The sequence below is a fragment of the Mugil cephalus genome, chromosome 1, assembly GCF_022458985.1.
Source record: "Mugil cephalus isolate CIBA_MC_2020 chromosome 1, CIBA_Mcephalus_1.1, whole genome shotgun sequence".
Classification (NCBI taxonomy): Eukaryota; Metazoa; Chordata; class Actinopteri; order Mugiliformes; family Mugilidae; genus Mugil; species Mugil cephalus.
The window spans coordinates 21651801-21677002 of record NC_061770.1 but is presented as its reverse complement, the minus strand read 5'-3'; the positions used below and the strand labels follow the sequence as shown (position 1 = coordinate 21677002).

Below are 25202 nucleotides of genomic sequence, written 5' to 3'. Positions count from 1 at the left end.
CGCCGGGCAGATGGTGCGCTCACTTGCAAGCCACATGGCAGACGGAAAGAGATGTGGCACGATGCGGAGTCCCTCAAAACATCTGGAATCAAGACAGTGCGATTCACGCGCAGTCTGGCTCGCACATCTCAGTGAAGCAGGGATTTATTAAACGGCACTGCGGCTGTGCCTCTGCTGCGTAACTGCTCCATAACACCAGTTTACAGTTTACAATAGCGCACACACGGGGCTGTTTTTATCCAGCTACAGTGTACAGCGCATATATTTGCGTGTGCGAGCAGCGAACGTCCATGTTTTTTTATTTTCTTTTTGTGTTAGCCCACATAGAAGCTCTCCCCCACTCCCACATAAACTAAAATCTACTTACACACCTACCTGCTCTTATATTTAAACGATGCCATCAAAACCAACTCTAAAAATGTCTCCCAACACAAAGCGACGGGTGCATCTGGAGGTGCAGCTATATTTTCCTCCCGCTAATTATATTTAGTGGATGTACAAAGCCGAATCACGGCCGGATTAAAATAGCTGCAGAGCCCTCTGTGTTGTGGATGTCTTATGTAAGAGCTTTCTCGCTGGAGGACAGCCAGTGAGCACGACAGCGATGCATGCAGGCTTGGTGCAGAGGGACGCGCAAAAAAAAGGGCCCATGTCATTCGTAAAAAAAAAAAAGAAAGAAATCTGAACCAGTATTAAGTATTGAGTTGGGGTTTAGTGTCACTATCCTCGCCTCATGCAGAAGAGATTGATGCGATACCAGTGTGAGAAAACCCTCAGGGGCTGCTTTTAAACTTTTATAGCATCCCTCTCTCCCATATAACACTCTGTTAGCCGAGCCAGCAGCTCCTGGAAGCTGCGTGAGGTCGGTTAGCTGCAGGTTTTACGGGCTGATAAAACAGTAGCTGCTCCTTTAATTCACATCCTCGCCTCCCATCATGTCTCTGTGTGTAGGTTTTCGGTGGTGGAGGGGCTCCGATGCACGGTGTCGGATCAGTGCATCTCGAAACTGAATTAATTGGCTTTAATACATTAGCTTTTGACATATGACATATGAAATCTTCTGTCTGCCGTTCAGCCTACACAACACAAACCCTTCTGTTTCACAATGAGAGTTTTCTTTTTTCTTTTTCTGTGGATGGTGTACCCGCAGACCACCCACTCACTGCAGCAGTCAGATTAGCACGTTTACGCAAAGGTCAGAAAGTCAGCTGATGAAATGTCAGGCTTTGAAGACGCGGCTCAGCCAGAAACATTTTTCTTTCACTTTTGGGAATAGTTGCAAATACTCTGGAAACCAGCAAACACAGAAACCAATAACATACTGATAGCGCTATCATATCGTTTCACGAATTATAAGGAAAAGGCTTACGAGGAATCCTGTGATAAGGAACTTCTGACACTACTGACTGGAAAACTTAAGGAACTCCCAAAGTCGTAAATCTTGAAGAACAAGTATGTTCCAGTCAGGTTAATCATTGTCTGGGTTCCCCTTGAACCAGTCCTGCTGTCGATACTTGTAGCATGTTTCTGCATTTGCTTGCCTGGTTAATGTGATATTTGGATTTATTTGGGGCATGTTTCAACCAATACAGAGAAAGAAGTACCGCTGCACACAACCGGACGTAAATCCCACTCAAACGATTTGATTGGCCCAGCGGATCTTTGCCGGGGCGTATCAAAACGCTGTGGTTCATTGGTTAATTACAAAATTGTTGAAGAGAACAGATTATTAACGTAAAGTGATGATCTGTCGTGCTGTGACCGTGGCGCCAGGCTTACAGTTATTAACTCGGTAAACTGCACAGATTATTTGTTTACCAAAAAAAACAAAAAAAACAATGAGGTTTAAAAAGGAATCCCACATTGTGCAGAGGGGAAGGACCCATGCAAAGTGTGTTCAGAGTGACCTTTGTGTGTAACAGCAGGGTGGCCCGATGACTGAATGCAAGAGGAACAAGTGGAGATTAGAAGAAAAGGGGGAAAAGAGGGGAAAGCACCTGCAGCTAGAATGCAAATGAGATTGTAAAGGGCTACTTCTTAGATTTGGTTTGTTTCAGAAGCTGAACTTTAGAACCATCAAAAAGCCATCCTGGTAAAAACGGCAAATTTTGGGGAATCAGTGAGTGTGTAGCAAAACGCTCCTAATATAATCTCAATGAGAATGCGCCACAGTCAAAATTGACATTTAGGACAAATAATCACCAGGTTGTAAATGTAAGGTTCACCAGCGTCTAATTAGAGCCAGTAGTCTGAACAGCTGACCCACAGCTAGTGTGCAAAACATCCTCCTGGTATTGATTTTCAATATAAATTCACTGGAACCTGGATTCTGCGTGTTGTGTTTTGGGTAGCGGCCGGATGTGACTGCCATGTACCTTATCGTTGCTTCATTTTTTATTGCTTCTGTGAAATTTCAAATGTCAACAAAAAGAGAGTCATTTTGCAGATCAAGCGTGTCTGTATAAAATAAAACTGGGCAAATATTTACATTTATTTCGATGAGATTCGGTCAAAGGTTATAGACTCACGCAGGAAGTAGGTGAAAGGTAGCGGGGCGGATATAAACAATGATTGACAGATCTTCCAATATATGTCTAACCAGGGCCGTTGAACCCCCGCGGAGACCAGTGTACCATCCACAAGCACACACAAACACACTCGCAGCTCTAAATGCACACCTGTAGCATCACACAACACCCACGTTAAGTGTAAATGGGTCAGGCTTTTATCACCGATAGTGTCTGGAAGAGTTTCCCAGGAGTCCGGCTATTTAATTTCTCTGCTGCTCACATCCACTGTGCCTGTGGAGGATATTTGACCGAGACTAAAGGCCTATAAACCGATCTCTCAGTGTTTGCGCTCGGGGGCAAATTATGCCTGAGTAATTCAGCCTCTATAAAAGATGATGGCCAATTGTGTTTCCATAAAATCCGCCAAGTAGGTGATTCCAGGTGCCAGGTGTGACCATTTACTGTCAATTAATCCGGAAAAGAGACAAAGAAGAACTGATTCCAAGTGTGTTGCTGAACAATGAGGAATTCCTGCGGTGATACATCACTGTAAAATAAAGCTGAGGCATGAATTATACTAATGAGACTATAAATTAGTCTCTGTAGACTGTAGAGAGCCTGCAACATACACATTTATCTTTTCTTGCAAAGCTTTTACTCTCAAGTTTGGACTCATTTCATATCTGTAACTGGTTAAACAACTGTCCAACAGCTTTCTGGAAAAAAAATACAAAGAAATGCAATAACTAATGCACAGAGACCTTATGAAAACCTTATGAAAACCTAGTCCTACAAATGCTTGTACCTTCAAACCTCCTTGGTTAACCTTTCCTCGATGTGTTCCATCTTTATTGATCCCGAACAATCAATTTGAAAATTGCACAGATGGAAAGGCAGTCGGAAATGATAAATAAGCTACTACCAAGTCATCAAATTGCCACAGAAGCTTAAAATTCCCAGTAAGCTCATCTGTACTGAGATCTGTACTTTGCAACCGGGAAAATGTGTGCACCTGACGCCATTCACTGTGCAGAAGAATATTTTGAATATGTAGCGTATGTGTTTACCCTTTTACCTGCAGTCTGCCTCACCTCCAATTTCCCCTGCCGCTCTCTTGCAGGCACTCACACATGTTCTGTAATCATTCCTGGCATTCTTCTTCTTCACACTGTCTGTCTCCATCCGTCACAGTGTTCTTCTCTGTCATATCCACTCGGTTTTGCTTCAGATCCATCGACTCATCTGGTCACGTGGGAATTCACACTTTCATACAAAGTTAAACCAAGAAATTAAGGAAATTAAAGTGTCATTATGAGGCACCATAACTCCCAGAATCCCTTTCTGTGTCGGCTATACTGTTAATTAATTTGTCAGAGAGGCAACAAACAACTGATTCCAAGTCCATAACAAAATGCATGGAGTGATACTTGGGTGTAGAAAAGGGAGTTGAAGTCATAGGAAGAGATCTGAGGCATTCAGTAGCAGAGGCATGAATTATTCTAAGAGAATAAATAGTTATCAAGGTATTCTTTTGAATTGTCAGGAATGGCATTTGTGACATTTATACGGAGTTATAGAAAAACAAACCAACTTGTCGTTACTGGAGCAGTTTTTATTCCAAAAAAAGGAGATGAAACAAACGTGGATAGTGTCTAAAAAACCAAATCACTGCAAAAGTAATGGAGTTGGACATGGAGGTAGAAAGCTTCCTTTGGTAGGCTTTTAAAGGCTGTTGATGCCTTGTCTGTGTTCTGTTTTCTCCTGTAGACTATCAGCTGGTTCCATCTCAGATCCTCTCTTCCTTCCCTTTTCCTTGAATCTGTGCCTCTTTATTTCTATAATGTGCACTTTCACTGAGCCTGCACCTAACAGCATTCATGTGGTCACCCACACAGGCTGGTTTCCATAACTTCAGAGGACATGACGGTGGCTTCCATGTGCAGCATTTTCTAACCCGACTGTTAACCAAGCCTTTGATCTGAAAGGCGACAATTCACGTTAGGGAAAGCTGCTTTTTGTTCGCCATGGACAGAATCATGTCCTCACAATTCAAGTACACGCACAAGAAGTTTGTCCTCGCAGTCCTTGTTTGGGAGTTCTTGCAACGTGTTCTTGACACTAACCCTAACCCAACCGGGTAGAACTTGTTTCTCGTGTGGTGTCCGGCAACTATTCTGTGATTGGTCAGAAATTGGAAGTCAATGCAGAAAAGTGGAAATGCTAGCAGCTAATCTGTGAGCTCCCAGATGCTAATCTCTCCTGGCTAGAGATCGGTATATTGTGTGTGGGATGTGGCATGCTGAACCAACGGTGTAATCCAACGGACACGGCCGTCAAAACAACTATCTGACATCCAAAAATAGTAAGAAAATTGCCTCTCATTGTCCATCTTCAGCATCGCCCACAACGCCTAGCATGTGTGATGTATGCTGCAGTGGGAGGACCCTATTTAGTTAGTTATGCACTTGAGTTATAAATGCCCTGGCCAGAACGAGCTTTGTTCACCACAAGCAAATTTCTCGCTTCTTGCTGAGTATGTAACAAGCTTAAGTTAGACACTTGGAGTCCGTTAAATGTGTTCGGTCATTCTGTCCTGTCCTCCCAACACATGATACCAAAGTCTTTATATTTAGCATTTTTAAATTCCAGTTTAAATGTCAAATGAGATGCAAAATCGTGGTCCAGGGAAAAGTTTGATGTGACTCTGACTCAGTTGTTTTTAGATCTATGTTCAAGAGTTGATTTTTCCTTACAGTGGTGTTAATGAATGAGCACAATTAACATGCAACAAACGACGACAGTCCTGTTGAGTTAAGACTTGACAGTGTGAAAGTTAGACACTCAACATTCAAAATGTTTTTCAAGGAACATGGATTCTTTAATTCATCTCTTTAACTGTTAGCCTGACATGCCTCCAGAAATGCATCTAGCTGGTGATTTTTAACTTTCCATGGAGATTTCCAGCACCACTGAGGGGGGTTTATGAGTTCTGTAATCTTGCAGTGGGCTGTCGGCGTTGTGTGAGGGGCGAGTAGGGTCTTGGCATTGTTTAGGGCCTGTGGTTGTTTGGAGTAGCTGCGAGCGGAGCCAGAGGGAGGACTAAACTCTCTCTGGCTCTGTTTTAATAAGGGCCGGTTATAAAGCCATGTTGTTCCAGCGATGGAAATGTTGTGAGAGGCAAGTGGGTCTCCAGTTCCCGTGAGAGAAAAAGACAGAGTGAGAAAAGATAATGAGGTAAAAAAAAAAAAAAAAAAAGAAAAAAAATCGAAGAGCATCTTTTCCTTGCAGCTAAAGTTTTTCAGCTTGGTAACATAATCAAATGTCTCTGAACAGAGATTACTCTAGCAGCAAATTTATATTTATTACATTTAAAATAACATCCATTACATTCAACTTCTTCCCAATATAAATCTCTCTTTACACCGATCAGGCATAACATTATGACCACCTTCCTAATATTGTGTAGGTCTCCCCTGTGCATCCAAAACAGTTGTGACTCATCAGAGAATGGACATGGGCCTTCTGAGGGTGTTTTGTGGGGGCCTTTGGGTCCTTTGGGTTGAGTTGAGGGTCCTCTGTGGATCATCCCACAGATACATGATCAATTTGGGATCTGGTGAAGTCAATTGAGTGCCATTGCTATGAGGTGGGGGTGCCTGGTCTTGTCTAGGTTGGTGCTACATGCCTAAGTAACATGAATATGGGTAACTAATTCAGTAACTGAATTAGGGGTTGGGCGATATGACGATATTAAATCGTGAACGATTACAACATGAAGACGATCTGTCAAACTGCAGAGATCGTGGGATCGTCGAGGGCACATTCTATTAATTGCAGTTCTGTGCTGATGCACCGTCGCACCAGACGTATTACGTCATCAACTTGACCGACCAATCACAGCGAATTACCGGCAGTGACACGCTTTCTTACCCGCCTTGATGTTTATGTGTGTAGTGGTAACCGCACGGAGAACCATGGCTGAAAGCCAAACGGAGTTGGTCATTAAAAAAAAATTCACTTCCATTATATGTAATTGGTTTGGATTTCCCTCAACTGATGAAGCGCAGGCAAATGTTCTGTGCACAGAACAGGTTCGCACGTCGAAGCTGTTCAATCATTTTAAGAGGAAGCATCCTAAACAATATGCTGAGAGCCAAACAGCGAGGGGCCCGGCCGCACCGGTACCGAAAAAGATCAAAACAGTCACCATTAACGTAGGCTTTTAACAAAGGCTCTCCGTATGACAAGTCAAGCAAGCGATGGAAGCAGGTAATAGAAGCAGTTACCTTTCATCTTGCAAAAGATATGGTACCGGTCAAGACGGTAGAAAACTTTCTGTTACTACTTTTGCAAGAGTGCACTTTATTAGAATATTGTTGTTGTTTACCTTTGCATATACAGGCAAAAGTGCGACTACTTAAAATCAAATCTATTAAGAAAGGTTGTTTGGACTAAATTGTCTGTTTTTTCATTTTTCAATTTAAGATCGTGATAAAATCGAAATCGTGATTTTATTTTTAAAAAATCGTGATATGATATTTTTGCCATATCACCCACCCCTACCCTGAATTGTCACAAGATGGTCAATGTTATTCACTTCTCCCGTCAGTGGTCATAATGTTGTGGCCGATTCATCTATTTGTACTTAGCAGTTTTAAATTAGTTGTCTGGGTTGGCTTTCCCTTTTAGGTAAATGCAGTTATTGTTTGGCAGAGCTGAAAGTAGCCTACAGCTACCTGAAGTTTGGTGAAGTCTGGTAGTTACAAATGTAACCTGGGTTCTATGAACAGACTGTACTCAAGATCATTGTGGAGGACAAAATGCAGTTTGCCACTGGTGTTGATTTGTCTCGTTGGAGAGTGTTGAGGGGAAAAAAAGGCCTGATGGACTACATCATACGCTCAAATTGAAAGTGTATTTGTAATCACTCAACTGAGGGGATAGAAAATTCTGCACTGTAGCTTTATAACTTTAATAACTGGGAAAGTGCACATTTCCCTTCAAAATGCAGACATGTTTTTAGTGTAAATTCCATCCAGAACTTTGATTGGATGTTTAAAAGACACTTGTTTCAAACTGCCACTGCTCTTAGCCTTCTGTAATTAAGATTATGACAGAGTGGTGCACTTTTCCACTCAAGTAAAGACAGAAATATATATACAGTATATATATATAAAATAGTCAAAGCGTAAAAATGTCAAAATTGTCACAGCCTACTGAAGTAACACTTTGTTAGCACATGTGCCTTGAGCCTTACCAGGCCCCTTTATTTGGCAAAGAGGATATAGTGCGTTTGCTATGCACGGCTGTGCCAACATACTGACGATGCCTGAATATTGTCACTTGTCTGCAGATGTCTGTAGCTGAATGAATGTGAACATCTGTCAAGATTCAATTTCTAGGCTATTAAATCCTTCAATCTTTTAAGAACCGCAGTTGTTACGCCTCTTGCTGTTGGCTGTCGGCAGACGTTATCTTTGGTTCCGTTTCTTCTCCTTTCTTCTTCTTGAGAACCCAGCCATACTTGAAGCTAAAATAATTAATAAGGAAGCAGGAAGTGAAATGGAGAAAAAAAAGGAGATGATCCAGCCAAGAAAAGAAGTGTTTGGAGGATGATGGATTTAGAGAATATTAGACACACAGAAAGGCAGAAAATTATAAATGGACCGTGGAATGTGCTGTTCAGCATACATTCGTCCGCACACTGAACCCAGATTAGCACCATTAATCCTCTGCTGTCCCTTGGCTCGTGTGCTACAGAACATTATGCCTTCACAAAGACTCATTCACACGCATTTATGCACTGAGTGCAGAGGAAGTCAACCCGAAGCGATGGCCTTCTGAAAAGGAAGGAAAGAGCATCGAGTGAAATCTGATGAACAGCTACTTCTGCTCTTCATCAGCACTCCGCCACCAGTCCTCAGCTTGCTTTGCACTTTTCACTTCTTTCCCTTTTCCCCTCCGTCACTGAATACATTTGCGCTAATTGTCTGCCTCTGCTGCTTTCTCGGGCTTTTCAGCACTTCTACTGCTGCTGCTGCTGCTGCTCACAGGAAGAACTCTGCTGCTTTATATGCACAGATAGAAGGAGGACATCCTCAAAGACGAACTTGTCTCAGAGCTCGTAGAGGATAAAGTGTTAATTGGCAAAATAAAAACAGATCCACCACAACATTAAAACCACTGCTGGGTGAAGTTGAATAACACTGACCATCTTGTGACAATTCAGCGTTCTGCTGGGAAACTAAACTATTCATTTATGTGGACATGTATCACCCATCTAGACCAGACCAGGCCTCCCCACTCCATAGCTATGACACTCCTTGATGGCAGCAGTCCAGCAACCTGACACACACACACACAAAAACGGTTCAGGAACAACTCAAGAAAACATGAAGAACATCACAAGGTTCACAAGGCGTTGACCTGGCCTCCAAATTCTCTAGATCCCAAACTGATAAAGTATCTGCGATCTTCTCAACCCAAAGGCCCCCCACTATCAACGTCCTGTTGTCAGACACCATATGAACACCTTAAGAAAACTGTTCTACAGGCAGAAGGGAGACCAACACAATACTAGGAAGGTGATCATAATGTTATGCTTGATCAGTGTAAAGCCTGCATAGAGAAACCTGCTTTTCAAAAATTCCTGTGTATGTGTTCCCATGGCTTAACTCAGAACTTATTCCACATACTGTGTATACAACTGTCATTTAGGTGAAAACTATCCCAGAGTTGCGCCTGATGCTCACAGGAAAACATATGGGATGTTAAATCGAAAGTGTTTTTTTTTTTCTTTCTCATGCAACTTCCTTTTCTGGTTCTCAGAAAAACCAGAGAAGTATATCCATCGCTTTCCCGGAACATACCACAAACATGCCTGCTGTTTACAGGTCACTTGTGTTTCGCTGGATTCCTCAGTGTGTGTTTTGCGTCTCGTAGGCAGGAGCGCGCTGAGGCAGACAGACGGGTGGTAACTGTTATCTCTGCAAACACAGTCTGCCTCGGTCCTAGCCTGCCTTTCCCTGCCGTCCTTTATCGGCCATTTCTTCACTTCCTCCTCTTGCCTCTCGATCTCTGTCCCTTAGAAACATAACATAACAGCGATGCACAGATGCGTACAGTATATGTATTTTAGCTTTCTGAGGTGTAGTCATAACTTTTCTCCAACCAGATTCAGTCCATGAATATTAGTAGGGCGTCATGGTTCCTTCACATGCAGAAGAGCAAGGAATCGTGTCGCCCCCTTGCAGAAAACTGCAAATATTTTCTGTTTATACGTTTACATGGAAAACAGACCTAGTGATGGTTTGTGTTTGTCTTTTCCTCCCAGGGGTCTTGTGTTTATCGCCCATGGAGCCGCGGAGCATTGCGGGCCGTATGATGAGATTGCACAGAGACTGAAGGAGCTGTCTCTGCTGGTATTCGCACACGACCACGGTGAGTGACAAATGCACACAGCACACTTCTGTGATAATAACATCTCTCCGCTACGTTCTCGGTTTGACGTCAGGTTTAACGGTGTTTAACATGCAGAACAGGAATCCTCGCTCCTTGTTTGCGAGCGCCCCTTGTTAGTTGTTGAGCAAAACTAATCCGGGGGAAAATTAATTTGGCGATGCATTATGCTATTGTTCTGCGGCGGCGTGTGAACGCGTTGGCGGTGTAATTTGAATGCGCCGTCAAGGAAAACTTCAGTGCGTTTAGTATTCATGAAACCACGCAGGAGAGGTTAGATTTAGCAATATGTTCAAGAGAACATCAAGTCAAGTCTTATCCGTACCGTCTATTTTTGTCTGCTTATTTGAGACCGGGTAAGCAGGGAATCACAGACTTCTTTCTCCCTAGCAACACATTCCCGTTGTTCCTTTCCACGCCAAATGAGGCATACGTGTGTAAAACATAAATCATTTGGCACATCTTTGGTGGAATGGAGAAGCGCTGCGTAAAAGCAAAGATATGTGCGAGACGTGCCAACTGGAGGTAAGATATTATGGGAATGCACCGACCTGGCATAACATTATGACCAGCCTGCCTGTTGTGCAGGTCTCCCTTGTTGCCTCCAAAACAGTTGTGACACATCAGAGAATGGACACGGGCCTTCTGAGGGTTAGTGGGGCCCTATGGGTCGAGGGGAGGGGCCTCTGTGGATCATGCTACAGATACTTGGTTAGTTTGTGGTCTGGTGAATGTGCAGGCCAGGTTAACACCTTCTGTTGTTCCTAAACCGACCTAAACAGGAAGTCACCCCCTTCCCTGCTGCCACCCCACAACCGTGGAAGGGGTGGGATGAGAAAACAGACCCTGGTTCAGGTAGGGAATGAGGGACGGGCATAAAGTAACATCGACACCAATACCAGGTCCAAAAGTTTCCCAGCAGAACATTAAATTCGCACAAGATGATCAGTGTTATTAACTTCTCCTGTCACTGGTCTTAATGTTATGGCTTTTAAAACTGTAATACCTCTTAAGTGATACTGAGTCAAATAAAATGAGATCGGGACCCTGCGAATCGGAATCTAATCCATTCATGAAACCATTAGCGAGTCCCAGCCCTTCTTAGGTTCTTATGAATAAAATAAAATGTCAGACGTGGAAACGTGGACACATTCATACGGGTGGAGATCTCAATAAAGAGCTGACAGAGATAATAAAAAGAAGGATTACGAGGAAGGCCGAGGCTGCTCTCACAGGAGCAGCAAAATGTCACACTGTTAAATGGAAAACACTCAACTGGAACAAGTCCCCGTGGAGAATAGTTTATCATCTCTATCATTTATCATCACACACACGCAGAGACACTGATACTGCCTCGGGATGCTCCTGATAGACCCCAGCAGCTGACATCTTTCGCTCCTCATCTTTTTTGATTTCTTGTGTATTTCTTTCTAATTATAGGACTTTCAGGTCGTTCTTTTTTTTTTTTTTTCCATTCACACCCTGCACAGGCTGGAGGTTTCTTCCATCTGGCACACGCTGCACCTACTTATCAGTCAACATTAGCTACAGATCGGTCTATGCTGCTGCTGATCAACAAACTCTAAATATAAAAGCAAATCTCCCTTATTTTGTTACCTGCCTGTTTTCAGATGGAACCTGAATTGAGGAACTGTCACAGTACATTTCCACATCAGTAATGCTGATGTGGAAATGTAAAGCTCTAAATCTTGATTAAATATTATCAAGATGAAATGAAGAAACAAGGACAATTACTGCCCCCCCCACTACCAACGTCCTCATTTATTTTGACATATTTATTCGTATTCTACCGTAATAACTGTAGTCTGCGCGCAACCTTTTTTTTGTCATAAAAAAACTAAAATTGGGGACATTTTGGGGAAAGGGTCATCAAAAAAGCGTTCTGAACCCTGTGTAATCAAATACAAACAAATCAGTATGCCAGTATATTAAAAATTCATATCATAACGAAAAAATAATACCAGCTTTTGGTATGAACCGGTATACCGCCTAGTGGTATGGTATATCAAAACAAGCAAACAGAAAAAAAACAAGCTGAAACAAAGGCAGTTGGACTTAGATTCAGAAAAGAGAGAGAGAATAGAAGTAGCTTCATCAGATCTAAAAGACAGTGGGACGTTCAGGTTTTTTTTTTTTTTTAGAAACATCTATGGGTTTTGCCCACATGAAGCTGAGGAGACAGCCAAACACTTGACTGTAACTGGAGGCGTGTATCCTCAGTTGTGTCCTTTTATTTGGATAATGTACAGAAGAACTTGTTAAGGAGTTGGACAATTTTATTTTATCATATTTTATCATGGCAACAATTGACTTGTTGGACTCCCAAGCTTACCCCACGCCATGCAGGATTAATTCTCATCAGAATATGAGTCTGGTAACATTTAGATTTTATTATGGGCCGTGTTCCATCTAATGCATAGTCCTACAACCACTCAAAGCCATTTTGTTGTTTACAAATTCAACCGCACTCAGGTGACGTGTATGACTTCTACTTGATTTTCATCTGAAGGCGGGTTGAGTACCTCATATGACACATGGACTCTTGTGAACACAGTAAACATGACCCCATGTGTCCAGTTTTGTACAGTGAACAGGGTTTACCTAACACTCCATTTAGAGTTCATAATGTTCCAACAGAGTCAGTCAATACTTGTGCATGCATTTCGATAGTCCTGCAACCAATCACGTTTTTGTTCCTCTCGTTCCCCTTTGGTCCTCCAGATCCTTTTGCCGCAGCACAATCAGTTCCCAACGGAGAGACAATTTGCTCCTATTAGCTCAAAAGGTCGGGTCTTCGGGATTACATCATTGATTCGGCCTCTAAATTGACCCATTTTCTGCTGCCTTTGCAAATTACTACCAAGAAAAGAAAAGAAACAATCACATCAAGCTGATATTTTTTTAACCTGCCCTAGTGGCACAGTTGTTTATCTGCCTGCAGCAGCTCTTAGACGTCTTCACGCTTCATTTGTCTGAATGGTCAAGTGTGAATATCTCAACGTGGGCGCTCTCAATCGAGCGCAATAACGAAGGCGTGGATTAGGTGGGAGTGTGAAGCCATTGATCTAACGTCAGGGGTCTAGATCGCTCCATCGCTCAATGCGATTGAACATTGATTTCCGCGCTCCCTTTCCACAGTGATCACCACAGTATTGATGAGCAGGGGGAAAAAAAAACGTGGACGGAGGAGGAGGAGGAGGAGCAGGAGATGCTTTTACATACAGGCGACATATATAAACAGAGGAAATTACCAAGCGGGAAGAAGGTGTGAGCTGCTCGTGCGGTGAATGTTTAGGGGCTGGTGTTATTGGCTCGGTGGTTGCCATGGCAGCACGACTCACCTCTCGGTTACTGGTGCAGAGAGCTCACATGCGAAATGTGTCCGCATACATATTCAGGTGTCCTCCCTCCTCTCCATCTGTCAGTCACACGTATTTCTGCTCTGCCGCTTTTCTTGTTAACATTTCTCCTGACTGGTCTTTTTCTCATCGTGTCTCCCATTTAACTCTCGGCACTACCTCGATCTTTTCACCTTTCCTCTCGTCTTCGTCCCGGTTCCTGTCTTGTGTCTTGTCTTTCCCCTCCTTACATACATGGCTCTTATAGGAAGATCTTCTTCTTGTCTTAAAGACCTCTTAGTGCCATGCTCCCGTTCAAAGTGCCTTAGACTTTCAAAAATGAAAATGAAGGTGGAACCTGTAGTTACCAGAACCCTCTCCTATGTGCAACCAGGTCCCAGTTTGTGTCCAAGAGACAGACGCCCTCTTTACCTTTAAGGTTTTGCTTCCCTTTTGATAAATCTCATAGTTAGGGCTGACTCTGGTGAAACCTGAACCATTTATTAGCTATGATGCTACATGTCTAGGCTGCCTGGGCACATATCCTCTAATTTCCTTCCACTATAGTGAATATTCTGAATTCTAGCTCTGTCTGAATCATTTTTAGAGTTTGCATGTATGCTTTAGTCAGCCATTGCCTCAATACTTGCTCTGGGGGTTTCAATCCTCTGCAAGTTTGAATAGTTATTGATGCTATATAAATAAAATGCGTTTGACATTTATTCATGTTTGACAGACTGATCTCTCCAAAGTAATGTGACTTTTGAAGCTGCAGTTTTCATTTTAATCTGTTTAATATAGTTGAACCTATAAAGGGGCAGCCCTGATTGATGTTGCTGTCTTCTTGCCTTTCGCAGTCGGCCACGGTCAGAGCGAAGGAGAGAGGATGGTCATCAAAGAATTTCAGGTTTACATCAGGGACACCCTGCAGCACATCGACCTGATGAAGTCCCGCCATCCTGACCTGCCCGTCTTCATCGTGGGCCACTCCATGGTAGGATCTGTTTCCGTGTCTGAAACTGTTTTCTGACAGATCAGTGGACACAAGTCTGTTTCAGATAACAGCTCCAGGGGTTAATGAAACATTTGCTCTCGGTGTGTGTGTTCCTGTTCGGTTTCATTTCATGTGAAATTACATAATACATGCAGAGAGTGTACTTGATGCAGCCGTGTAAAGCTGAGGGGTAGACACTGTTCAAGCATTTAAATTAAAAGCACACATTCAATGTGACATTCAAATAAAACAACAGAACAAGTTCTTCTTTCGGTAAAAGCACAGTTCACATTGTTCCGCTGCTCAGAAGTGGAAGTAATCAGGGTGAACCTATATCAGAATAACACAATCTAATATTACCGTCACCTTTAACTTTTAACTACATTTTATTTGGTTCGGTATAATCAGAGCACCATTTAAGTTATGTCTCTATGTTGGAAAATTCCTCTTATAATCTTCAGGACAACATTTCTGCGAAGGCTTTCTATGTTTGCTCTTTACCTTTTACACAGTGGCACACATTCCCCGCAGTCTGCAGCTGCTGGTGGTTACTGAAAACCTCCAACTGGTTCACTGACCCACTCAAGGGCGATGTGGCTATATGTGTAGACAGAGAGAAGAGAGTGTGGACACTTTCCATAGCTATGGCTCCTATGTAGATGAATCTTCTTCATGCAACTGTAGCTCCTTGTTCACAATTAGACGTTCATGAGTGACATAAAAAAATAAGATATAAACGTACATGTAGAAGTCTTCTCCAGTGAGAATGATGGTTCACTGCCCTCATTAGTGTTGAATAACTTGATTATTTTTCAATACCACTACACTACACCATTGGTCTTCAATGCGGGGTCTACAACTCTAGGGGATCCGCGGAGGTACTGCAGGGGGAGGTCATAAAATCTTTGGTTGGTTAGACATTTTCATACATTTTTAAATTTTACATTAACATGAATCCATCATATTTTAGCAAAGGGATAAATGGAGGCAGAAGACATCATCTTTCATTCAGCACTTCACTCATTTAGCGATACAGGAGCTGTCTCAACAGCGCACCATTTCACACATAGACTTTCACACTGTTGCACATGTTTGAAATAAAAAGGAAATTAATATTTGTACCTGTGTATTATTTGAGTAACTTAATATTGAATGCAAAATGATAATGATAATGTCTATTTATAAATAGCACTAGGCCGAGTTTAATATAGAGCACATATAGTAGGTAGGAGGTCCTACTTAATCTCTCATCAGTTTGGGGTCCTCGGCCTGAAAAACGTTGAAGACCCCTGCACTACACTAACTATAAAACTACACTACACAGCTTTTGTTAGCTTAGCTTCACCTACAATAAAAAGAGCTCGTCCAACAATGCAATCAAAGTTGCATGTCTAAGTTAAGCTAACATGGTGGATATTTACAACAGAGAACCTACTTTGAAGATATTTCCATTCTTTTAAACATACAGTGCAACATGAACCTCTGGCTGTTTCCTGCCTTAATGCTAAGCTAAGCTAATTAACTCTTGGTGTGTACTGACACAACTACAACTCATGAGTCATACAATTCTTGGCATTCAAGTGGCGACATCATCCATGAGTGGTGAGAACACCACCGCTGTTGGCGTCTAGAAGCTAAAGAGGCTAAAAATTGAGCACAGGAAATGCTATGAAAGGTTGAAGTCATTGGGAACATTTTCCTCAGACCATGTTATAAAACTGAATAAAGAAAACAAATAAGTAACAATATATTCACTTAACTGGACTTAGAGATGTCCAAACATTTCTGCTTTAAGGTAGTAATGCTGCCTTCAAATGGTGTTTATTGTTTTCACGAGTAAACTCCACATGAATAGCACCTTCTTGCGGTATGCATGACCTTGCAACTTGAAATTTTGAAGAGGTCCACGTCTGAGGAAGTTTTCAGAAACAATGTAAGATGATAAGTTAATATATATTGTTATGTATTAAGAGAATATTGCTATTCCCATTTTTCTACATTGCTTGCTAACCGTTAGCCTCAGTGGCTCCTGGATGTGAACAGTTGCTCAAGTTGCAGTTGCACTTTTCTGTCCATCACAACTTAAAGCCCGTCTAAAAGATTTGATCGGTCCAGCAGATTGTTGCCAGAGGTCAGTCAGCTCCCAACAGAGAGAATTCAGACCAAGTTTCCACTTGCTTGTGGGTGGGGAAAGTCAGGCTAGCTTCCAGGCGAGGGTTTACCTTGAATTCCCTCAAAACTTTACTCAGTAGCGTTCACATGAAATAAAATGATAAATAATTGATATTCACAGACACAAGATTGAATTTGAATTGCGCGATGCCTGGATACAGAAAATCCTCCAGGCCAGCAAGGAAGCTATTTTTAACTGATTGTCTGCCACATTTTTACACAGAGCTGCATTCACAGTCACAGTCTTTCCTTTGTCCTCTGTGACCCATTGACTCTTAGTGCAGCTAGCAGAACACAGACTGTAATGATGAGTTATATAATTAATTATTACTGTCAGTGGTTCTAAGTGGACTCAGTTCGTGCTCCCATGTACTTGTTTCCGATGGATGGATGAACAAGCTGCTCTGATTCTTTTTTTCGTGCATGCACCTATAGTGTCCTTGTGTTTTATAAAGAAGCTGCCTTCACTCGTCACAAAAACATGAAACAAGAGTTCCTTTGAACATGCTGCAGAAGTCATTCCAAGCTGAACACACGGTTTTTAATATCTTAGTTCACAGCTGGAGGACTGGCAACGAGCAGCAAACACAGAAAAAAAAGGCACATTTGTTCCAGAACTGTTTTGCAGTGAGAAGCCTTGTTATAGCCTTTTGAAAGAGACATGTATCTGCGTTATACGATAAACTAAGCTCATTAGGGACACGGTGGCAGCAAAGCAAAGTCTTTAAATTCAAGGCAGCTCATTATTTATAACAAGACACATCAAAGGTTTATACACTGTGTATCTGTGTAAACTGTTTACTGCTTTATATATATATATCGTGTATGTCAAAATCAGATAAGATATTTAAATTTATAGTATATATAGTTGCCGATGGTGTCACCTGGCGTGCATCTCCAGAAACTATGGGTTCCTTGTTCCATGTCTTTGTGGCCTTGGACTTTGGACTCTTACAACAAGTGTACACGCTTGGATAGGGGTAGCCCCTTATGGCAAAGGCTCCACATAGGCCAAATACAGGACTAAAACCCAGCAAATGTTTTTATTTGATATATTCTCTTAGCAATGACACTCCTGGATGGCAGCAGTCACCCCCAGCGGTTTAGGAACAACTCAAAAAAACATGAAGAACATCACAAGGTGTTGACCTGGCCTCTAAATTCACTAGATCCCAAACTGATCAAGTATCTGTTGGATGATCAAGGACCCAAAGGAACCCACAACTAACAAAATGTTATTGCCAGACACTACAGGACACGATCAGAAGGCCCATGTCCATAGTCTGATGAGTCTGTTTTGGAGGCACAAGGGAGACAATAATAGGAAGGTGGTCATAATGTTGTGGCTGATTAGTGTATGGCCAAAGTAGTGCAAGTAGTACTGTCGGTTGCCTTAATGGTATTAAACCAGTGCTTTAAGTGAACCAGCACCAGCACCATAATGGCACTTTGACCACATTACCCTTGAGGCACTGAGTAAAAAAAGAAACTAACGTCGCTTAAAAGGAGAATCTGGAAGGAGACCAACATCTTGGCAGTAGTAATATATGACATCGCAAACACAACCGTTAGGGATCCTTGCAAAAAAAAAAAAGGAAGAAGCCACCACGCTATTTCTGCATACAAATGATCTCCATCAAAACCCCTTTTCAAGGCTAGGTCGTATAAAAGCCTCTAACTACTGGGAGAAGTGTCTTCTCTCGTGAAAGACAAAGCTAAATCATCCCCAACAGGACTCGACTGAACACGAACGGTTGATGTACCCTTTGTTATTGACACCGATATTAACACTGATTATGAAGATTGATTCCGTTAATGACTCGTATTCTCTGCAGAATTGACGGCTTTATTGAAAAGCGAGAAAATGCTAATGGGTTTTCCACACTGCTGCGCGCGAGGCTGTTTGCACTCACACACGTCTTTGCGTGATCACAAGCTTTTTGCAGCTTCAGGCATTCCCAGCGTCATTTATTTTACTACTCGAGTGTTGTTATCGTCCGTGAGGCTTTCAGGCCTTAGCTTTACATCAAACTGTCCTCCGTCCTCCATTCAACACTGCAGCTTCTCCTCTGTCCTTCCCCTTGTAAAAGACGTCATGCCTGTTTATTGCTCTCGCTCGGGCTTTTAGACGCTTTAAACAACATTCCTTTGAATTAATGCATCCAGCTTGGCAAACCTTACAAGGCTAATGCGTTATAATGCACCACTACTTTGTATTTATACAAAGAGCGGGGCCACGTTTAAAACAGTTCCAAGTTGTAGCGGACCAGATGTAAATAGTTTCGTGTAAACTACTCCGCTTGAACACCGGAGTCTGTAAATATTCAGCTGAGCAAAGTCGCAGAATATCCCTTCGTTCCTCCATGTTTGGCCTTTTTTTTCATCCCCTCTTTAGTCATTTCATCAGATGTTCCTTGTTCTGTTGTGACGTCGGCTGAGCCCGTCCACCTGCCCCTCCATTGTCTCCTCTCGCGTCTTCTCTTTCCTCCTGCCTCTTTCCTTTTAACTCCCAGCATCTTCCATTTTATTTTATGTTTGAGTCACACGTTATTTCTCAATGCCTCTCCTTTTCCACTGAAAGCGACTCACCGTTTAAAAAGCCGGGCCAGAATCAGCTGTTGTGTCACTCTGTTTTTCCAGCAGTCACTTCCCAGCTTCAGTTGTTGTTGTGATTCCGCATCCTGTTTCTATTACTCTGTTCCTCTGCTCCTCCTGTCTGTACGAATCTCTGTTTAATGAGGCCAGGGTGACGCAAAAAAAAAAAAGGAAGACAATGGAAACCACCTGTTGATTCCACTGTATGTATGCACTGAGCCGCTGCTCCAATAATAACATCCTGAGGAGATCGTCAATCACTGTAGCGACATTTTACGTTAAAAAACACTGAAGTAACTGGATTAATATTTCATTTTTATTTATTTTCACATATACATTGCAAAAAAGGAATTACGTTTTGTTTAGACACAAGAACTTTGTGTTTAGTTTAATAACTTTGAGAATTTTTGTCAAGCAAAAAAAAAACTTAACCCTTTGACAGGTTTTTTTCTTAATGCGAGATGATTTGGTTGAATATAAGAATATAGCAATGCTTTTACAGTGTAGCACTTCACTGCCTCAGGTTGGATCAGAACTGGATCGAAGATGTTGCACCCTATGCAGACCCAGATAATGTTCCCGCTCTGGTATTTCCGTCAGCTTCTGAATCTCCGCCATCTCTGTGGGCCTGGCTGCAGACTCCTTCGTTAAACTAAAAATCTTATGCAAGACGTTTTTATAGTCTGTGGTCCCCCCCCCTCCACCTCCCCCGCTGTCTATAAAATGCCAACCGTTTTAAAATGTGGAATAATTACTCCAGGAAAAGAAACAATTAAGATTGTGCATTTTATTTGGTTAAAGGCTAGCTTAAGATTTTCATATGTTTGTGGGAATGCTAACAAAAACCTTCAGCTGAGGCTCCTTCCCACTCTTCCTCATTTCTTTCCTTCTCCATCAGTATTTGTGGGCCGAGGCGTGTTTGGCCTACTTCCTCTGTGTCAGTGTTTTATGTAATGCTTCAACGCTGCTTAGAGTCTGTTTGTTCAGCTTTTTTATGCCTCCATCTCTCACGCTACCACTTACTAACTCAGCATCCTGTTACACTACACTAAACTTTGCTTACTTTATTCCATTTATATTATTATTATCTCCCTGCACTTTTTTTAACTGCTGTTCAACATAAAGAACATGTTGATTTCTGACCACTGACTGTATATAAAGATGGACGGGGCAGTTTTGAAGCTCAACGCGGCATCTCTGGCCGTCGCCATCTTGGAAGATAACTCGGAGCTAGGTCAAAAATATAATTTAAACGTGTGAGTTCTATAAAAACTCTCTCCTATATAGTTTTCATCAGTGGAAAAGTTTGTTGTGTAGATTATTTCTGGTGTAAAAAAATAGGCACTTTAACACAGAGCCATATATTAGAGAGAGTCTGGTCAACTCAAATCGTAGGCGCCATGTTTGCTACATCAGAGGGAAGATATTACAGTGTAACCCTATGGAGTGGATGTGCTATGTTGAAATAACAATCTGCGTTCATCCATCACTATTAAAATTACTATTAACAAATTGTTATTTAGTATTATCATTACTATTATCGTTATAGCATTAGCGTGCTAGCCATAATAACTTAGTTGTAACCCAAGCAAATTTACGTGTCAGTTAAATTTTCTATTTACATGGACATAAATTAAACGTGTGAGTTCTATAAAAACTCTCTGCTATATAGTTTTCATCGATGGAAAAGTTTGTTGTATAGATTATTTCTGGTATAAAAACAAAATAGGCACTTTAACACAGAGCCGTATATTAGAGAGAGTCTGGTCAACTCAAATCATGGGCGCAATGTTTGCTACATCAGAGGGAAGATTCTACAGTGTAACCCTATGGAGCAGATGTGCTATGTTGAAATAACAATCTGCGTTCATCCATCACTATTAAAATTACTATTAACAAATTGTTATTTAGTATAATCATTACTATTATTGTTATAGCATTAGCGTGCTAACCATAATAACTTAGTTGTAACCAAAGCAAGGTTACGTGTCAGTTAAATTTTCTATTTACATGGACATAAATTACATTCGCACATGGGTTTCATGGTATATATGACGGCAGCTGCTATTTTTTTTTAGACTTTAGTCTAGATAACTAGCTAGCATATGGTTAGCATAAGACTTGGTTCATTTAATTCATTTGTAAAGCAGTGTAGGGTATTTTTGAGATAAACAATAATGATGGTATGACTTTATTTTTCCTACATAGAATCTTAACAAACGTCAGCAAAATTACGTCACACAATAGGGAAATCTTCCTTTGTATTCCTTTTAATCTTCTGCTCCCATAACTTTCTCTCTTTTTGTTCACTGGGGAAACGGTGGAGTTTCCTCCGTGTTTTCCTGATCCTGTTCTGGAGCCGTAGGCTGAGCACTGTGGCATATTTTTACTTTTATTCTTTGTTATTGCCACTTCCCTATGGGTGAATATTGGTTAGATGTATCTAATATGGCGCCGATGAAACACGTGACCAGCTCAGAACCAACCACCAGACGGTCCATTTGCTAGTTGACCAGACTCTCTGTAATATATGTCTCTGTTTTAACATGGACATCTATGCCTTGATGTCATTAGAGGAACTGCAGTCGTTTGAACATGAACGTATGGAAACTACTCTTGAATAATAGGAGCTACATTTTGAATCAAAATGTGAAACTAAGCACGTGGATTCAGCCTTTTCTCTTATTTTATTTAATTCTACCCATATCCCAGTATATTTTATATAAAGTACAACTAAATGAAAGGGTTATAGATAGATCAGTATGCAATAAAATACACAATATAAGAACAAGTGTAAAGAAGTGCAGAAATTATACAAATAAAGGGGGTTGTTTTGTACAAATAAGTTATAAAAAAGAACATTATAAACTAACAAACTGAAATTTCTTAAGAAAAATAAGCGTGACTTTAGTTCAGAGTTACACTCTGTGTTGTGTTATTTCTGCAGCTCTTACTAAAACAGTGCAAACCTTAGTGAACAAATTAGAAACAGGTGTCAGTTTTACGAAACAACTGCAGTTGATGTCTTCTTTGTCATTTTTCCATGGTTTTAGTCGGCGTACTTCCAATACAGCCCTTGCATTAGCCGCCGTCCGTGTAATGTCAGCGCGTTAGCTCCTCGGCCACTTTCGGACAGCTCGAGTCCACCCCGCTGTCAGCATGTTAGCCGGACAATAGCGGCTTTCATCACGGCAACCCAAGAGATAGAGAGTGTAAGGAGGCCTCTAATCGGCTCCTGAAAGAGCTCCTCTGTCTCCGTCCTCCTTCTGTTGCTCGGCCTCTCTTTTTTTTCCCTCCCTCTTCACACTTTTCTCACTCTATCGGGCCACCGGACAAAATTACATTCACATTTAACGAGACTCAAATGCGTGTGGAGCCGATGTGCCCGTTTAGGGCTGCCCAAAAAGCTATGTTAGCACGGTTACATGTGGATGTTTGAGACTGTGAGCTGGTCCTTTAAAGTGCGGTTAAAGGAGAAATGTGAAAGAAAAAAAAAAAAAAGGTGTGTGCGTTTGCATTCAAGCAGCAGCAGTGCGTGTCTTTAGAAAGTGTTCTGGTGGGAAAGTGCCTCTTTTCATGAAGTGAGGCTGTCATCGGCCCCGACCTGATGAATATTCACACAAGTGACAATGAGCGCTCACATAAACAAAGTTGAAGCCAATTAGTCTCCAGAAAGAAAGAGAGAAGGACTGGTTCGCCCACGCACAGTCCTTGTATGCGTGCGTGTGTGTGTGTGTGTGTGTGTGTCTGTGTGTGCACTTGTTGCATACGAAAATAGAAACTACACCAAAGTCAGCCGTGGCAAATTGATTAGAGCCCCGGCCGCCACGGAGCTGCTAATTATCGCGTCCCTACATAGCGGGATTTAAATCACAATCGTGGAAATGTCAGCGTGGGTGCCAAGGTGTGGCCTCGCACCCATGTTCGCATCGCACTGTGCCCCCGAGGGGGCCCGGGGGCTCATGTTCCCAATCCCGGTCCCAGTCCACGGAGAGCAGCGGCCACAAAAAAGAGCAGGGCGGAAAATCACGCCCGTCTAAACAAAAGATGGATTGTTTTATGTTTTTTTTCTTGACCTCTGAGCAATTTTCCCACTGCTCCTCGAATCAGAACCTTTCACCTACTTTTCGCTGAGGCCTCCCCTCTTCTGTCGCAGGAGAAAGGACACTCCCTTCTCTTCTGTTACAGACTGAGGAAGTCACACATATCATCTTCCTGTCATTCAAAGGGTGCAAGGATTTCCTTTTATCCTTGAAACGTGGAAAAGTCTGCAGTTCTTTTTTTAGCGTTTTTGTTTTCTTGGTAGTGATACGTGCTTCACAAAAAGATCAAAAGGGTTTTATATCACAATCAGAATCAGTTTATTTAATAGGCACTCCAGCCACTTTGCTCACAAAAACACAGAAGCGTAGAAATAAAAGCGTGAAAAAATAAAGCTGTAAAGCCTAAATTAGACTGAAGGACATAAAGGACAAGAGCATATAGAGTCAGCAGTTATGTAACTTTAGCAAAGAAATAATGCATCTTTGATAACTAACATCAAAAGCTTGCACAAAGTTCTCCATATGATACACTATTATCAATAGATTTATCATCTGTTTAACATATTCATGTGACTCTTGCACAAAATTTGATTTAATCTTAAATGCATATCTCCTTTAATGAATTGACTCGCTGTATGAAGTTACTGTTTTACGTCCCTAACGTGTACTCTGCCCTCCTTCCACTAGGGCGGCGCCATCTCCATCCTGACCGCCTGTGAAAGACCCGGTGACTTTGCCGGAGTGGTTCTGATTGGTCCGCTGGTCCAGATGAACCCAGACTCGGCCACACCGTTCAAGGTACCACGTGATTGTTTGTCTGAACTGCTCTTCTAAACCAGGAGTGAGTTGTGTTACGCTGCCACCAAAAAACAAATCGGGCGTTGGTTCAACTGTTGTTAATAGTGAACACAGGGAGCTGAGGCTCACGGTTTACCAAGCTAATGACAGGGTAACTTAATGTAGGAAATGTAAGGGCAGAATAGTTGGTAATACCAACATTTGCCTCAGACGTGCACCAATCAGCCATAACATTAAAACCACTGACAGAAGAACTTTCTTGGAGGCACAGGGGAGACAATACTACACAATATTAGGCAGGTGGTCATAATGTTATGCCTGATTGGTTACTATAAAGGAAGAAAACAACACAAAAACTATACAGTGTGAGCATTTCATGTGCTTTCTATTTATGCAGCATGTGAATATGTTCCTGGTATCTCCTACATTCAGTTGTTCGGATGTATGCAGACGTGTATTTAACTACAAGAAAACCTTGTTGACGACTATGATAGCGTGTGCATATTTAATTGGACAATAAAAAAGCAGAAATACAGCTGCTCCCCTTCAGTTCTTCTTAAATCGAATTAGGTCCAGACTGTGCAAGAATCCATTCATTCTTCAGGAAGTTATTATGATGATTTGTTTTCTATTTTCTTATTAAGTGGACGCACATGGACTTTAGACGTCGTTCACACGCTCAAATCGTCCTTAAATGTTGCACAATGTTCAAGCCCAGTGAAAAATGTCTGTATTTTACTGCACGGGCATGGGAAAGAAAACAATTTACAGCGCCCCCTAGATTCAGACCCTTAACTATGTTACATTAGTTTTGCATCTTGAAAGATTAAAGTACAGATTAACTAAACCAGTAATTACCTCAGCAGGAACTTCATAAAATTATAGCGTAAACACAGTTATTCACAAGTATTTATCAAGGCTCTATGAAATCAAAGGACTCCTACCTTCATGCAGATGCATTTTATAGGTTTAAAAAGCTTAATGTAGAATTGAAATGTATATTTGAGCCAATAAACACTCCCAAAAGTGTTGTCAGAATCTCTGTGGGAGAAGAGGAGACTTGTTTTCATCTTATTTGCACGTTTGACCAGAAGAAATGTGCTTTTTAAATCTGGTTCTGCCACAGAAACACCAGAAACACTCGCAAACAAACAGGAGTGTTTAAAGTGTTTCTGTCTATTACCAGCCAGGAGGGGAAAAAAATATAGTGATAGAGTCAGTCTTCTTCCTGAAGGTGTGAGAAAATAAACCGAAATGCTCATCCTGTTGCGTT

The 25202-nt window shown here is 41.7% G+C and overlaps 1 protein-coding gene across 2 annotated transcripts in view; it reads left to right on the top strand.

The window, feature by feature from the left end:
• mgll (monoglyceride lipase) overlaps nucleotides 1–25202 on the top strand; it is a 39727-nt gene that overhangs the window by 4261 nt on the left and 10264 nt on the right. For both annotated transcript variants that reach the window (XM_047583527.1, XM_047583524.1), the window contains 3 exons: nucleotides 9844–9950; nucleotides 14185–14321; nucleotides 23819–23929. In XM_047583527.1, the coding sequence (XP_047439483.1) occupies nucleotides 9844–9950; nucleotides 14185–14321; nucleotides 23819–23929 (355 nt within the window). The remainder of the gene's footprint in view (nucleotides 1–9843; nucleotides 9951–14184; nucleotides 14322–23818; nucleotides 23930–25202) is intronic.